Genomic DNA, 17,661 nt, shown 5'->3' with positions numbered 1-17,661 from the left:
TTTACGATAACTGTAAGAATAAACTGAAACGACCAACAAAAGAAAAGCTATAAGTTAATACTTCGCTTCATTACATCTGCAAACCATAAAATATATCAAAAATTGGAGCCTTCGCCATACAAGTCCCTGGGTTGCAACGTGACGACCCTATATTATCAGAAGTGAAAGTACCTACGGAGGACTCTCCAAGGGATTTATGGATTACTCGCCTGTCCCTCGGTGTTCCAAACTTTGTTCTGCGTGAGGCCTTAACTTTGCTGTCGCCAGAATTGGCCGTACACAGTTATATCACGCGTTTTGAGGTATTAACGTTAAGTAATCACGTTGATGTAAATGTCCCTCATAGACTACCCCTACCTAAACATTTTGTACGACAGGTGTCGTACGTGCCCGTGATCAGGTGACTAATGAATGTCGTTCATCATAATAAGTATGATTGTGAAAGTTACGGTACCAGGATGTTTACATTAAAACTTAACTTGGGTATTAGGTATGTGTGGCTGGGGTTAGTATTGCAGATAAAGCAAGGACTATAATGATAACTTATATTATTCAGCTATAGTTAGACTATTATTTTCCTTCAGATTCATATTTCAATGTCATTGTAATTCAAAGAATTACCTTGTAGTTTGACGGGCTATTAAGATTCCTTTAGTAAAATCTCCTTATTTTTTTATAAGTCTAACAAAATGACAAGTTACAAGTAATAGCTACTACAAACATACCAACTGATTTAAAGGTCATTAACGTATTTCATAATTCATTGTTTGTAACATAATGGGGAAAAACATTCAAGTAGTTCGGTATTCATTAAGCGAAATAAACCAATCTAATGCTAGACTAACGAGAACAGTAACAATGACTTTATACATGAAATGTCATTAATGAAACGTTGTCATCGATGTAAGAATGTTTGTGTCGGAGAGTTTTTGATAGGCATTGCAAAACATTCTTTAACTCAAAATAAACATAAACTAATAAAAATAAACTATCTAAAATAATTTTTAATCCTTTTTTGTTTTAGTAAGGCGGGGGAATCTTCATTCTTCTTCCACTCCCTCGGGGAAGGAAATGGGTAGTGTCAGACTTTTACTGACAATACCTGAAACGCCGTGATACGTCAAAAAATATATTTTTTACCCTGAACAATTAATTATCAATCCCGTTTTATGATGATAATCATTCTTCATTGTTTACTCGAGTACTGATCTAGTCCTGATTTTATGGACGGCCACTGGCTATAAAAATATGACGATATAATAAATGTCAAAATAAAAGGAGCACGCTTTGTGTTAAAGCACTTTAAGCTCATTTTATTTCCATTTTATCGTTTATCGTCTTTGCACAAGTTATTGTAGTCAACTGAAGGAAATGGATCGCTAAACATAACGATGCTCGTTAACGAGGGGCATGCTCTTACTTACTACTTTTGTGCCTTATGCCAATCTTTAAATATGTAATGCTTTCGCCCTCCACACGGCCAGTATAATGGCAACAATGGAAATGGGTTTTGTTCTAATACACAAACATTTTATTTACCAAACAATGGAAGCTTTACAAATAAACCGCGAAATTGAAGATTTTATTTAAAAATAGGACAGTGTCGCTTTATGTATGAACTGTGGAATACGAATAATAAGTAGACCGTGGAGTAAAATAACACAAATTGATGATGAAAAAACAAATCAAATTTTTCGTTACCAGTCAGGGAAATCTAATTAGTTGACCGTCAGAAAGTACTTTCGTTAACAGCACAAAACAAGCTATAAAGCGGAGGAATACTCAAGGGACGAGACCAATTACTTAGCGACCAGTTACGTCGATACAAGCTTTCCCTACTTGAACGGAACTTCAATACACTAAAGCAGTTTAATAGTTTATCGACGAATTGAAATACTAACACGCGTGTAAACATCATTTGATCAGGTGGCTAGACTTCGGTATTCAGTTTCCCTTTACGTGCAAAGTATTGCTATAATGTCACGGTAATAAACGGATCAACAAACATTGACCAAGATTGCTTTCAAACAAAACATATCTGACAATACAAATCAATTCAATAAAGCATCTTTCTAAATTCTAAAATGAGGAGTGGAGTTTCGATTTGTCACACAATAGCCGCATGAACTGGATACGAGAATTGCTCAATCAATGAACAATATAAACACTGATGGGACCAAACTTCCGTGCAATACGACCTAATTGATAAACTGGGTGGCTGGTGGAGCGAATTTGTGCAGCTCCCTCATCCAATTAAACTGACACCAACCAACCCCACCGCGTCCCATTTCTTTGTTGAAAGTTTGGTTAAACAACTAAACGTAATTGGTAGCCACAGGCGACATTGTGGATAGTTTCTGTCGTTACGTAAAGATAATACCGTGATCCGTGATAGATTAAATTCGTTTCGCTTTGATGAAAAACAACTTTCGTTTTGACTAATCTCCGCGTGTTGTTAAGGACTGAGTGCAGGAAAAATAGAGCATGTTGAAAAATATACAAGCAGTTTAGTAACTGTAAGAGAGGTGCAATAGTTGGAGAGCTCTTTTATAAGAAGACGGTGTCGACGGCATGTGTCGCTAATTGCCTTCGTTGGGCAGCGACTGCGAGCTCACGACCACTCGTACCCGACACATTATATCTGAACCAAATTGCTTTTGCTCACAAAACGGTCCCTATAGCATTGTACGGTTAATATTGTAGAAACATTCGCGAAACGAGTATACATTATTAAAAGCGTGCGTCAGTGAATAATGTCAAAAAAACAGTATTTTTATTATCAAGTACTTGTGAAGCTGTTGTACAGAATAATTGAAACATGCACAGGAAATTAAAATTGTGATAAAGAATGGATTGGCTTTTATTATAATTATTTTAGGATTCTCTTCATAAGGACACTTTATTTACGTTAATAGAATATATCCTTGGTTTTCTCACCAGAAACTGTCATACACGAGTAAATAACCTAAGGACACTAATTCGTATTCCACACAGCCGAAATAAACATATACCTAGATGAGTTATTAACTTCGAACGGTAATAAATAATATTCCAGCAAACTAACAAATATCCGATCGTTGACATAATCCGTCAGTCGCCTCTTACCACATCTACAATGAAAGGGAGCTTGGCCCAACTTGGCCGCAAACCGCACAAAGATTATTTATGTTTACACAACGTAGATATTAATAATAGAGATAATACAAGCATTGCAGGAAATCAAAACAGTGTTATCTAGCGTGTGAACTCCCTCCCCGTTGTTCCGCTGACCTAATTATTCTTACAGCATCGTATTTTCTCCTAGATAAAAATACCTTACGTGGCATCATTTTATATATAAGCCAATAACATTACCACAATATTATCAGTAAGAAACAATCATGATAAAGTCTGTTTACCGTTGTTTTGTAACTAAAGATTTACACGAAGTGTTGCGAACAATAAAGTTTTGGTAAATAATTGTATGGTCGATTAGGTAATTCTTGTGCAAGCGTTACAAATTAAAGCCAAGTGTCGTCAGCTGCACGGACGGACAATTATCAATCAATTTATGTTACCACTCACTGTCCGATGAATGTATTTTACCCGCAACAATGGCTATTTAGTGTGATCAATGGATAAATAACGCCGTTTTGGATTGAACATTCATTTCTTTATATGAATACGAGTAAGAGTTCATTGGTTATAGAATCAAGAATGTAGAAAACATACTTAAATTATAAGAGTATGTTGTGTGAGTAGAAATTCTAATAATTTCTTTTGCATAGGGCCGTAACACCAAATACAAATGATTGTCCATTCATCGGTGGCAGCTATCAGGCATGTTCAGACGTTTGTTTATGTTTGCAGGGCGCCTAACTTCGGGCGACGCGACGGGCCGCCGCGCTCCGCCCGCCCTGGAGCATGGATCCGGATGGTAGCTACAGCGGGGTCGATGACCGTGCTCCCACTGCTCGCACATTTACAACATAATAAACCTAACCCTGTCCCTGTATATTTGCTACGTGTCTCAATTAGAAATTCTGTTTTAATCCAGTGCCTAGCATAGTTCAGACAATAAAGGACAGAAATAAAACTTAATATCTTGTTATTATATGCAAACCACAACGAACGAAAATAACTCCGAGCCGAGCGGCTACTGAATAAGTTTGGATCAGAATAACATTGTTAATCTGAAGATTATACTCATAAAGATCGGATCTCGAGTCTACGCTTTGAGGATACTAAGAATAAGGACGGAACTGTTTATTCCTTTGTAGAAAAAAATAGGAGCAATACGTTAAATGTTTTATTATGCTATGGTTATGGGCTTTCCCACGACACTGGCTGTTAGTTCTAGCCCTCGCGAGTCCTTGTGCATTTAGCCCAAGAGTCTTTATCCTCCGACACACTGCGCCTCTCTGTTCACTGTCCATTATGTCAGCTAACAACTGCCCGACTGGCTCCAACTGCGTAATTAGTCGCCATTTCTACACAGCTAATGATAGAAAATTGTAGCTCATTTTTTTAATATAAAACTCTATAAAATTGAGATGAGTGCTCCATTAATCAGGTACGAAGTGGATCTTTAATATTTCTAAAGACATATCACTGTTTTATTAAAATACCTCATGTGATACGTCGTTTAAAATTCTCAATCCTTTATGAGAATAAAGAAAAAGGTTTGCGATTCTTAAAATTCCATTAATGGGTATTTCATAGCCAATATCGTTGAGTTTAATCAAAATCTAAAATTGGAAATGTCTTGCCGTTCAGTTGATATTGTTTTTATTAAATAAATTAATATACATAAACTGTGAACCGTTTGTAAGATTAAGACGATGCTATTTCAAGTCAGAATTCAAGTACTGATTCAATGAAAAATTCAATTATATTTTTAAGAAATAATGTTAACACAATAAGCGTCATATTATATTATGAAATGGAACCCGTAAAATATAATAACTGACGGCTCAAACCTCTTGATCGTAGCAGTTCTGTCACTCAGGACCTCGGACAGACGCGTACTTGTACCGCTAATAAAAAGCTTATTCATCAAGCTCTTTGCAACGAGGCGAATAACTCATCAATTAATATCGTATTGGCTAAATCAAACAACCTTGATGTATTTGTAGTAGTTCTGTTAACTCAAGAAAGACACAACACAGTTCTCTTCATTTCATAGAGTGTACCATCCATCTATACTTAGATAATTTACATGGTAAGTATCCTCATTGAAAAGGGTATTTGACACAAAAGAAAACACACGTATCCAATATTTTTTGGAAGACTGTCTGACCGACTAAAGAGATTTTTTGTCATACCCTATACAAGAATGTCTTTATGGTTTATGGTTTCTTTGTTTATTTATTGCATGCAGAACATATGGGAGTAGTGAATCGTCAAACAGGACAATCGTATCCTCGCGTGCGCCATTTAACTAACCATGATCACAAATCCGTTTGGCAAGTCTATTTGTATCAGTATTCCCTAATGACCGCTTATCGTAAGAGTGTTCGAACATTCGTATTACAAATTGCCGGCATGTTTGAGCTGTACAGTCATAAAGAAATTGGATCTCAATATGTTTTTACTATAACAGGCGTCAAGCCTATTTTGTTCCTTACTAGCCCAATAGCAACTCAGTTGAATTAAGTAGTGTGCAGTTGTTTTGAAAATGTGATTGCGTTAACCACTTCTGTTGTTGGCCGTACAACAATGTTTTGAGAACTTGCTTTACGATGGTAGTACCTATTGTCTCGTTGCGATAACTCATGTTGGTACATGAGTTATTGAGTGACGTTGTTTACACAGTGAAAGTCGATGTGCCGAATAGTATCTATTTAACACAAGCTGTAATGACTGGCATACTGAATATCACGGTTCATGATCTTTTGTTGTTTTCTTTGCAACATTCCTCATTATTAGTGCACTATAAATATTAAGTGTCGTAGTAATAAATGAGTGTGTTCTATCAATTTTATTTTGTTTAATGTATTGAGAGCTAACCGATATGTGTACAAGTAAATATGCTAAAAATTAAATATGATTTTGGAATTTGATATTGCCTTTTATGATTAAAAAAATATATAATTGCAAATCGTTGTCGCTGTGCAGATTCAAAGGTCTAAACATTTATAGGTTGCCATTTTCTAATTATTTCTGCATAATTATAATTAAAATTGATGAATCTTTACAAGGTTTACAAGGTAAGATAAGGTTGACGCGTGTGGTGTTACCAAGATTGTATCGAAGGTACAATAGATTAAAGATATTGGCGCTGGGCTCGGGCCTGTGCCGCGTCATGCTCGGCCAAGCGTGACCGGCCTCCAAGGCTGTAACGCGATTTAAAGCCTTGCTACAACCAAAACACCACTGTAACATTTTTTTCTTACCGCACAACTGGACGAAGCCTGACTCATTACAATGACTACGGCCGGTTTAGATTTAATCTGACAATTAATCAACACGTAGACGTGTATATTTAAACGGTACGCTTAATACAAGGTACCTATTAAGCGCTAAATGGCTATTTATTCGGTATTTTGGCCTAATATTAGTTAACCGGGTTTATTTAGTAGTTAATAACTCAATACTTAGTACGTCGACCTTCTAATAACGCAGCACGCGTGATCTTGACTCAAATTAGTTTAACTAGCACGATTTAGCACGAAACGATGACGGAGTAGAAATCAGTTTTCAAGAAAAATCCCAAATCTATAATTTTTCAACATGTTAGAAAAGCAATAATTGTCATGTTTTCCTCATGTCCTTTCAATGTCAAGGACCCAGTTTTTCAAGGTTAACACGTACTTTGTACATTATTATGCGAGTCAGTACGATACGCTTTGTGCCTCGCACACATTCACTAGACGTAGTTAACTCTTGCGCGAAGTCTAGCTCATAAAGTTCGAACATCTTCGCACATAACTTGTGACACGAACCTAAACCGTACCTACTCAAGTATAAAATGAATATGCTATTAAGTTAATACTTCTATTTATAAGTATAACGATCAATAAATAAGTATCGACTAGAGATTATCGAAAGGATATTAAAGAGTTAAAGATATTCTAAAGTAAAGCCTTCTATTCAGCTTACGTTCTAAACGTTAGTCAGCAAATGGGATATCAATGCACCTCTTACAGCCGCGCATTACCGATTCAGGGATTGCCGGCAGTGCCAGGCGCTGTCTAACCGCCCGACGCGGTAGCCATTTTGGAGATTAGGCTCCGTACAATGTACATATTCCTATAACAATATTGAAACACGTGCAGCCTTGCAACTGTTATCTTATCATGCCAAATTTAATGCAAATAATAAAAGAGATGTCATCCTTGCAGCTGTATAAATCGATTCATGTATAATTCTATTCTTACGTTTATCTCATTCGATCTTTCAATTTAATTAGCAATGATTACGTTGCTGGTAATTATCTTCCTGACGATGTTTCTGTGTTTAACGAGATTGTAATTCAACAGTAGTGATTGGATAATAATAATTAACTTGCGGCCATTGTGGCCGATGGTTAGTCACTGAGTAGAGGTCATAACATAAGGTACTACTATAGTGCAGGCACTCATGCACAGACAAAAGGTTAATGTCATACGTTAAATAATGGTAATCAAGTTGACGGTCAACACAACATTTCCTGTCACATTATTTATGTTATCGCTAAAACAATGTTATATTTCAGACCTGGTACCTAACTAAATCAAAACCACACTGCTAACTAGACAGGATGTGACAACGATGGTAAATACAGCGACAATACGATACAAGAAATGGATTTTACGCGCATTTAAATTTAAAATTGATAATGTCACATGACATGCAGACTTTAGATAACGTCTACCGAAACGAATCTACATCAACTCAGCTCATTGGAACACAAGCAATATGCTCATATAATATACGGTGTCTTTCATTTTTCAGAACACCTCGTCGACTTGATGACGCGATAAAAGTCTGAAGAGTATAATTGCGTTGAACTCGCACAATGTTGTGAGAACGATTCAGTAAGTTTACATTACGGTGATGTAACAGAGACAATGACATTGCGCGCTGCAGGTAACGAGAAAAACCAGCGACTCATATATTATACGTATTGTATTATAAAATTTATAACACACCTTGTTATCGTACTTTTGCAAAAATAAAAACCGTTAATGTTTGATGAAAAGTGCGCAATGCACGTGCCATCCACCCGCCAACGTCGCGTGTGTTTTTGTAGCTTGATTTTTAATGTTTGTACAATGTTGATTGTAATTAAATTAACAAAAGAATGCAGGATTGCAGTTTCTCTGAAAACTACGTGTTTGTAAAAAAAGAGTTCAGAATTTTTAATTTTGTGCAATATTGTTTCTTTACCTGGTTGTACATAATCTGGATACAGTTAGTACAAGCTGGTTAGCACCGTTAGTGCATGAGTCTTAGTATAGATAAGGAAAATCACATAAAATACGTATTGTCACTAATTACTTAATTAGACTTGTTTTACTGTATGACTAGTACGCGTAGTACTAAATATTCATCAAAGTGATTAACATTATTCTTCAGAAATAACCATTTAACAACTTAAATAGTTCGGTAATAAATTAATAATTTTATTGGTCTTATTTCCATTGTTCGATACCACAAGAAACTAATTTAAATTAATTTGCACATAATTACTATATAGCTACGTCAAACGTTGTTTAGAAGCTTGGTAATGTTCCCTATTCATTAGTAATACAAAGTTCTACGAAGTAAGTAAAAGAAGTCTAAGAAATAACGATGCTCACGAAAAAGGAAAACATACATAAATTCATGCTTATTATCGTCGAGTTCTGATGAGTTCACGTTGGAATAATCGTCCAACTAAATTCCATACATAAAGAATGAATTCTGTTGACTGTTGAGAACTACTGAATAAAGATCTTTGACGTAACGACTGATGCATGTTAATAGGTAATGAGTATATGAAAATTATCGTAAATAGGTTAAAACGAAGGTACTTCCTACATAATGTTTGAAGTAATTACTGAATCATGACATGGTGGTCAGCAACATATAAATTTGACCAACAATACATTATTATTCTAAACTCTATAGAAAGCGCATTTCCAGAATTAGTAACCCTTTCTTTTAACACGCTTTTATTCGTTTTATTATAGTCACACTCCGTGCGCGTGTGACTGTCACACAACACAACCTGAGATTATTATAGAGTAAAATAAATAAAATTTATAGATGTACTGTCACGTTACTATTAACGCTACTCATTTTTTGAACGCATGTTTAGAGATGGTGATTAATATAATTTTGATTAAGTCAACACTTAAATAAAAAAAGCCCGATGTACCATACTATCCCCGCCACTGTTAAGTGAAATAAACAGACAAATAAATAAACATTTAAGAGTGACACTAAGCAAAGTGTCTACTGTACATAAATAAGGCTTTAAGTCAAAATAGGCGTTGTGTGGTGTTCAACAGCTATCTATAAATCTATTGAATAGGCAATATTTTCTTAATGTTATTCTGTGCTCTTTCACATATGCAAGGAATTGAGGTGTTTCGTTATGGCATATGTAGAGTAGTATCCCTATAAACGTTTTACGAGACTACTTGGAAATATATTGGCGTTCGACTTACAGCGATCGCTTGGGTTTTGTCTATTTGACTGTGTCAAATGCAGTAAAAACTTTTCAACTCTGAGCTTTTGATATAGCTCTACGATTTTTTTGTTTTTCTTTTTCGAGTCAATGTAAAACTAAAGGTATTAACAGCTGCAACATAAATCGAAAGATATTTTTTTCTGAACCGAATAATTTATTGATCAATTGACCTGAAATAATATGTTCTGTACAATGAATTTATGTAATTTTTATCAGTTCTCAACTTTTTGTTGATAAAAATGCAGTTATCGGTATGTTCATAGCTTAGATATAATAACATCACCTCTGAATGTTTGCCCAATATTGGGCACTATTTTTTATACATATTTTGAAAAAACAGTATAATCTTAATTTTTTCAATACTTAATTGACATTACAGATCTATAAAACTGCACGAATAAACTAAGAGATCCAACTTGTTTTGTCATTACTCGATAAATTACTAGATCGCGTGTTCTGGTTTAGAATTAAGTCGTTGTAAAAAGTAAAACTAGTTTACTTTGACTAGTTGATTTCAACCGTGTGACAGACCCTATAACATCAGTGTTCAGTTAACGTTTTAATAAATTAAGTCATTACTTAATTATATCGAAACGTTGTGGGAATAGGCATGTGTAAAACTGAATATTACTTAGGCGATCACAAGAAACATGTAAGAAAGGAGTTAAAAGGGTTAAGTGAAAGAGCTAAAAATATCGTGTTGATACGTCACGAGAGGGCACACAATATCCGTTGAGCGGGACAAGAGTAGAGTGACACGCCTCAGGCGATACCGGCGTTATGAATGATGAACTGAGAACTGCGATTGTGTGGAGCATCGCTAGTATCGCTCGGTGTCTGTCAGTCACTCGGACTTGGCATCGAGTGCGGAAAGAGTGTTTGTAAGCTGCACACGTCATGGGTGGACGTGACCTCGCCGGTTCAACGAACGCACCCGTCGCCGCGCCGTCACAGCTCGCGCGCAGCGACGCGATGCGTCAACACTGTCTCATGAGCTTCGCAAACTAAAATAATACGATTGTTCTTAACTTATCAGGTAACAATATCGTTGGCCATCCACGAGCTGTTGCTTGTACTTCACTGACGCGAACAACAAAAGAACAGAAGAAACGTACTAAAATTGCAAATTTCTTAATAATATTGCTAACATCGAAATGTAGTAACATAAAGTATTTTATGCTGTTGAGTTGAGAGAATACGCTTGCTTCGTTTCCCTTGAAGACAAATTGCTCAATTTTTATTAATTGAGCTTGTTTCGTACTTGACGACAGTGAGTCATGAAAGTCGTGCTGCAGTATTCTGTTTGCTTCAGTTGTTTTGCTGCAACTTTATTTACTGACGCCTTTATTCATTTAGATAAAAACTCCTGATAGTATATATTAATAATGCAGAACATATTATTATGACAGTCGACTTATTATTAGCCATAAATCTCTTTATGAGGAACCGATGCAATATCACTAGAGAATCCGTGTACATGTTTAGAAACGGTCAGTTTTCGCGTCACGGATGTAAAGAAGTAATTGGCTACTTTAAAAGTTGGACAGTAATTACTTTTGTTTAATAATGTTATTTTATAGTAATTTAGAAACGAAATTAGCGACCTGCGGAGTATATACTTAAAAACACTAAGATTATTATGGCTAGTCTGACCAGGCACCGTTATTCTGCGCAAATTAAGAATGTACCGTCGACGTCAGTGGACACAGCGGAGGTTTGGTGAAAACCAACCTTTCTGCATTAGGATAAAGGCTCTTCTTAACTAACGATGAATTTGACTGCACTGGCAAGCGATAAGCTGTAATATTAAGAAACATAACTTTAAAAAAATATTGCCCATTTAGTTAATATACTTCTTACCTTCTGATAAATAAGCTAAACACAACATGAGAATCGATTTTAATAAATTAGTTGATTATCTTTAAATAGAAAAATTAATTAAAAAGAATTATTAAAAACTTAATTATATTCTAAATTTAAAATAATGTTATTATGAGCGGTAAACAGAATGAATTAATCAATTATTTAAAATATAATCTCGTTTATACAAAAGCAAGAACGTTCGACCTGGCTAATAATTTTATATATGTATTATTATCCTAAATACAAACCTGTTTTTCAAGTCTAACAGTTAAGTGGAGCGGACGGATGGACGTAACGCATTTGAGAACGCGACGAACAAACGACGGATTTACGCAATGGACGCACAACAATGGACATCTTAAAACTAATTACACTAATAACTAGCTAAATTTATAAAAAAGGGAAAAACAGTAAGTTTTGATATAAAACCGAATAAAACAACTATAATTTGTCTGCTCTTCATATTTGTATTTTTATAGTTAAACTTGTGGTTAGACAAAAATATAGTAGAAGAAGAAAATTGTTAAGCGGAAAACCACAGCTAGTAAGTATTTATTGATTGGCAAACCAATTATGAAACTAAATTATATTAAATTGTTTAGGCAAATTCTTATAATAAACACGTACAAAATAAACAAGGTATTGTTGACAATAGCGGAAGAAAAAGCACACAATGTCATTAGTACGCTTAATGAGGCAATATTAATAACAGCTGATTAAACAAAATGCGACGTAGGCAGATAATAAATAGAATTCGCTACTTTCTGTTGCTATTATGATAGCATTAAGAACTATAAAACTTTATAGTAGGGCTTGTAAAATATACTGTCGCCGTATCTTTAAACTGCGATCATTGTTCCTCGAGGTACGTACGGATAAACGGATAGATAGCGCATGAATGGAAGTCATTTCCTCCCGGCGTAACGGGGGCCATTTGCTTTTTCACACGATCGTAGTACCCCTCACTCACCTAGGTAACTACGATAGAAATAAATCAAAGTCACCTGCAGCTAACGGCCGGCATCAGCGAATATTGTGTTTACAAAAACAACTGACAATCAACGGACGAGAAAAATATGCTTTACATAATATACAATTATTATTGTCTCTAGCTCCGCTAGTCGGCAGTAATTAAGACATTTTAATAGTAATTCTTAGTCATTTACGTTCATAGTCATTTTCCTCTTAAGCATATCGATCAATTAAAAACAGGAAAATCAAGTTTATGTAATACTAAAACATCATAATACAAATTTCATTAGATTCTCGGGTGACTGAACTGCTCACATTCGATCTTTTTGCATGAGAACTCCTGATTCGGAAATGAGCCTATGCTTGTAAGTTTATAACAGTTAATTATACCATGGTACCGTCGACATGCGATGTTATTTAAAATAAACACCGTATAGATTAACAACAATGATCAATTATAAATATCCGGTAAGTAGTCATTAGCCTATCTACATACATTAGGCAAGTGTTGAGTGTGCCTCCCCCTTCTCACTTCTGATTGATTGAATGGCACTGCAAAACCAAAGGATGCAAACAGATATCCAAAGTGGATATTTCCTCTCATGTTTGTGTCCTGCTTAACGTTACTTGCAAAAAGATTTCCCACTACAAAATCTACAAATATCTTATTAAAGGTGATCTCACATTGGTCGACTCTTTCTCTCGTATTTCGTAGCCAATAGACTATTAATTATTAATTGAATACCATGTTCATAAAAACAGGATATGTACCATGTAATAGTGTTGGATCGAGAATATAATTATGAACAGCTTGTACTGTTTGTCGTGACTGTATCAGAGTAATAAATACGGTTCTTTTAATGCTTGGTTCGACGGAATATAAATGCAGGATATTACGCATAGCTTATCGAACTATTAAAATCTCCAGACGGGAAAGTGAATAATCCTCGTTCTCATACTCTGCATAACACCATTTTTGATCGACAAATGTCTGTTAATCTAATATTTGCTTAAATCGTAGAATATACCGTTAAGTTCCGCCTTTGAATGTAAGCAGCAAATAAAAATAAAAGAAAATACTTTCGTTGTATACTAACTACATTCAATTACAGTGATAAATGAATACAAAAACCATTTCACCGTACTAAAATATTGTTTAACCATGAAATATAACATAAGGATATCAATCAAAGCCATTTATTATTTACTTCGTATAAAAAATAGCCTACAACGGCAGATAGGTGAATAAGACTAATCTGTGATGACTCAGACTTTTAAAACCGGTTTTTGGCGCTACGACGTCGAAAATTGATAGGCGAATATTAAATGTGGAACAAAAGTATCATAAGTAAGAATAGCTACAGCAAGCCATATAAGTTTCTATTCTTCTAAACACTTGTTAAAACTCGAGATTTACTAATGTAGATTTTTAATATAATGTGAAATTCCGAGAATGGTTTTAAATGGCACTTGAACGGAGCCGCGGGCGAGAGCTTGTTAAAGATTTTTCATATTGTCATATTATGATAGAAATTTGAGGTAGCATAATGCTTTATTTAGCTTGACTAAGATAAATTACAATTACATACATAAATAGAGATTTGAAGGTTTTGAGAGGTTTGAGTTTCACAGCCACGAGGAACGAAGTCGCGCGCATCGGCTAGTTAAGGTATATAAAAAAAATGTTAAACCTGCACATTGTATATCAATCGAATCCTGAGCATATTCTTGTGACAGTTAAACAAAATAAAAATATTAAATTATTTTAATTGCCAGAAATTCTTGTTAATTTCTTAACAAGCAACAAGTGAAATAAAAGTCCAATTGATTTATGTAATGTATTGTTACTAAATACATTTTCAATGCTTGACTGGTTTGTGAAAGTGCTAATACTGCTAAAAGAACAGTTTACCATTTGGTTTTTTTTTCATACAATTTTCAGTCAACTTCAATATGTATTTAAAATGGTAATCTGACAGCAACACTTTTAGTGCTTAAATTTATAGCTAAAAGTAGCTTATTAAATTCATGACATTACTTAGTGTCTTACGATAATTATCAAATTTTTAAGTTATTGAGTGTGCTCAAAACCATGTCACAAAAACTTTGTTATGCATTATGTAAAACTATTCCTTTTTGTCATTTGAATGATATATAGAATTTATACATTTTTCTATTATTTAATGCAAGAAATGCATAAAAATAATTTATCTTGTTATGCACTTTGATTTCCACATATCAAAACGGCTTAATTGAGGAAAAACATTGACATAATATATACAGAATAATAAAGCAGCAAAACAATAGGAAATGTTGTTTGCTTAATACTTATTTAATATAGAACTTAATAAGAAACATAAGTGATCCATCAAAAGGTACGTCTATGACAAATTAAAATGATTATGGATCTAGCTTTTTGAATATAGAGATAAAAATAACCTTTCATTTATAATATAGTTAATTAAAGATTAAACACATTATACTAATCAATTACTTACTTGTACATGTATGTATGTACTTACTTGTAAATGTGTGTTTAAAAGAATATTTTTTTATTTATCTTTTCTATGAGTGGTCTTTGTGCCCGTGATTTTAATGTTGGTGAAACATTCTCCACATGAGGATTAAAACCCTTAATGCTAGATTTTTAATGCATAAAACAGTATTTTTTGTATGTTTTAGATCATCAAAAAAAAAACTGATTGAAACCATATACACTACTTAAATTCAGATATAATCTGTGCATTCTTTCTTTTTCATTTTATGACTGATAAGTAATGCAAACAATTATTTCTTTTTTACTTTTAAGTACTTTTATCACCTCTATTAAATTGGGAGATAGCTCTAGTGGTCATGGTTAAAGATGATGAAAAATAAATAGATAAAACTAGGTAGCTTACAAAAATAACATAACAAACATTTTATTTTATCTACTCACAGTATTTTTCAGAATTTGTTTTGAAGATAGGTAGTTTGCATAACTAAGTCTATTAATAAAAACCTGAGCTTATGTATGAACTTCCCTTTATATTAACCAGGATAAATACATTGAAATGATAACACAATTCTCTATGTACCTATAATTTTATATAATTATAAATTGTTTTAATGTAAAATTATATATAATTGAAGTAATGTTGGCTTTTAGTTCAGTTTAAAACAAAAGAAAAAAAACTGCAATTACAGCATGAATGCTTTAGAAAAGATGAATGTTTAAAAATATTAAATCATGCAATTTTATTTAATAACATGAATAGATAATATAATCATTACTTTTTAATTGACACTGAACATTTGACAACAGCCAGAAGTTCAATGTTATCAAAATAATTAAGAAAATAAAGAGGCCTTTTGCCCTCTCATTAGAAAAAACTAAATTATACTGGTTACAACTTTATGAGATAAACATATACCTACTTTGTATATGAGAATCAGAATTTCTCACTACAATTTACAAACATAGGACATACTGTTTGTTACCAATGAATGAGTATGTAAATAATAAACAATACAGTTACTTTGTATAGTAAACTATTCACATTATGTACAGTAGTATTTATTGTGTGACATTATACAGCCAATGCTTTTGTGTGGTCATTGATTTCCAATTTTATGGAACATTCACCTTTGTTGTCTGAAACTCAGTCAGATGGAGATGAATAAAAAGTTGCAGAAAAATCTTATGAGTCACACACAGAATTATGGCGAATCCAGCAAGAGATTTAAGATGATGATCATTATCATCATTATGGCTATTTCGTTTAACGAAATAAAAACACGCAAGCGAAAAAGTATAGTTACTTTTTTTAGTTTTCCAAGGTAATCAACAAAATAATAGCAAGGAATACACTAAGACAGCATGCCTTACTGTACCCGAAGTCTTAGTCATTCAAATCATTTAGGACACATTTCGGTAGCGAGATTATTTGGTCTGTTATTGCAAGTGGGTTGCAGAATATAACTTTATGAGGTACTTACCACTTTCGATGTATGGTAGAGCAAGAAGTAGAAAAACTATATATCCGATTTCACTGAACATTGTCGCTTGCAAACACACACTTTTTGTATCACTAAGTCATCGCACATAAAATACAGCTGATTCCAAACCATACAAAACCTTTGTCTGTTTTTGACACAAACGCATGCGCGAGCTAACAATATTTTTTTATTTACATTACAACAAATTATTTTTGTACTTAGAACCAATTGCCACTTTTATCACCACTATGATTAACTTATTAAGATTGCCGAATTTAAGTTGAATGGAAACAATAAATAACAACAAGAACCGTTTCCGTGTCTAACAAAAAGAGAAACGAAATTTAGAACCACCTCATTGCAACATAAATGAATCATCAACAATGCACCAAGTTGTATTGTTGTGCCATATTTATTTGTTTAATTCACAACGTCCTATTCTTAGCCTAAATAATTAAAAACTATAAACTAAATTTTCGACTTGCCCAACAACCTGACATATTGGAATTGATTTTTTTTATCAGCTTTTCTGTGTTTAGCATCTTACGATTTGAGCCGTGAGTCACAACATGGTAGTTTCTGCAGAATTTCTATATGGCAACTTCATAAACCAAATGTTCTCGTTTTAAATTATCTAATACATGAAAAAATGTACATAGTAAATGTATTTGTATTTTATATTATTATAAGTTTATGAATGTGCTGGAGCCGTTATATTGTTGCATCGGTCCAAAAAAGTAAATATATTTTAGTGATTCTCTTTTTAGTTTTAGTAGATATGCTTTAAACCGAAAGACTTTTATGGTAATGGAACTGCTAAAGGCATCACTAAATATTATAGCTTTTTTGAATTACGAAAATTCTATTGTTACCATAAATTTATATATTTTAGCATTTTTAGCACATAGTATGAATAGCTATTGTACAAAACCTCTATTAGCCCACTGCACACGTTAGGCCATGATAGAAGTCAATATTGTGCATTAATTTAATTATAAAGTTTAGTAAAAGAGGTTCAGTATGTTGACATTAATAAGGCTTTTTCATTTTAGTACTGTGGAACACAGTACATTTTAGTAATGGTAGCTGTCGAGCCTAGATAGGTACTAAAAGGTCATATTATTGTTCATATTGTCATACGAATATTAAACTATTGCTTTGGTGAACATACGTCCATTGCACCACTAAATCACGCTACGCCAATATAGGGA

At 33.7% G+C, this 17,661-nt stretch overlaps 1 protein-coding gene across 1 annotated transcript in view; it reads right to left on the bottom strand.

The window, feature by feature from the left end:
* LOC113500625 (disintegrin and metalloproteinase domain-containing protein 10) overlaps nt 1-16,968 on the bottom strand; it is a 43,119-nt gene extending 26,151 nt beyond the window's left edge. Inside the window, exon 1 of the mRNA XM_026881478.1 lies at nt 16,451-16,968. Coding sequence (XP_026737279.1) covers nt 16,451-16,511 — 61 coding nt within the window. The 5' untranslated portion in view covers nt 16,512-16,968. The remainder of the gene's footprint in view (nt 1-16,450) is intronic.
* Nucleotides 16,969-17,661: the final 693 nt, after the last annotated feature.

Source organism: Trichoplusia ni, chromosome 14 (assembly GCF_003590095.1).
Source record: "Trichoplusia ni isolate ovarian cell line Hi5 chromosome 14, tn1, whole genome shotgun sequence".
NCBI classification, from domain to species: Eukaryota; Metazoa; Arthropoda; class Insecta; order Lepidoptera; family Noctuidae; genus Trichoplusia; species Trichoplusia ni.
The sequence above is the reverse complement of the archived record's forward strand: the minus strand, read 5'-3'. Positions and strand labels throughout refer to the sequence as shown.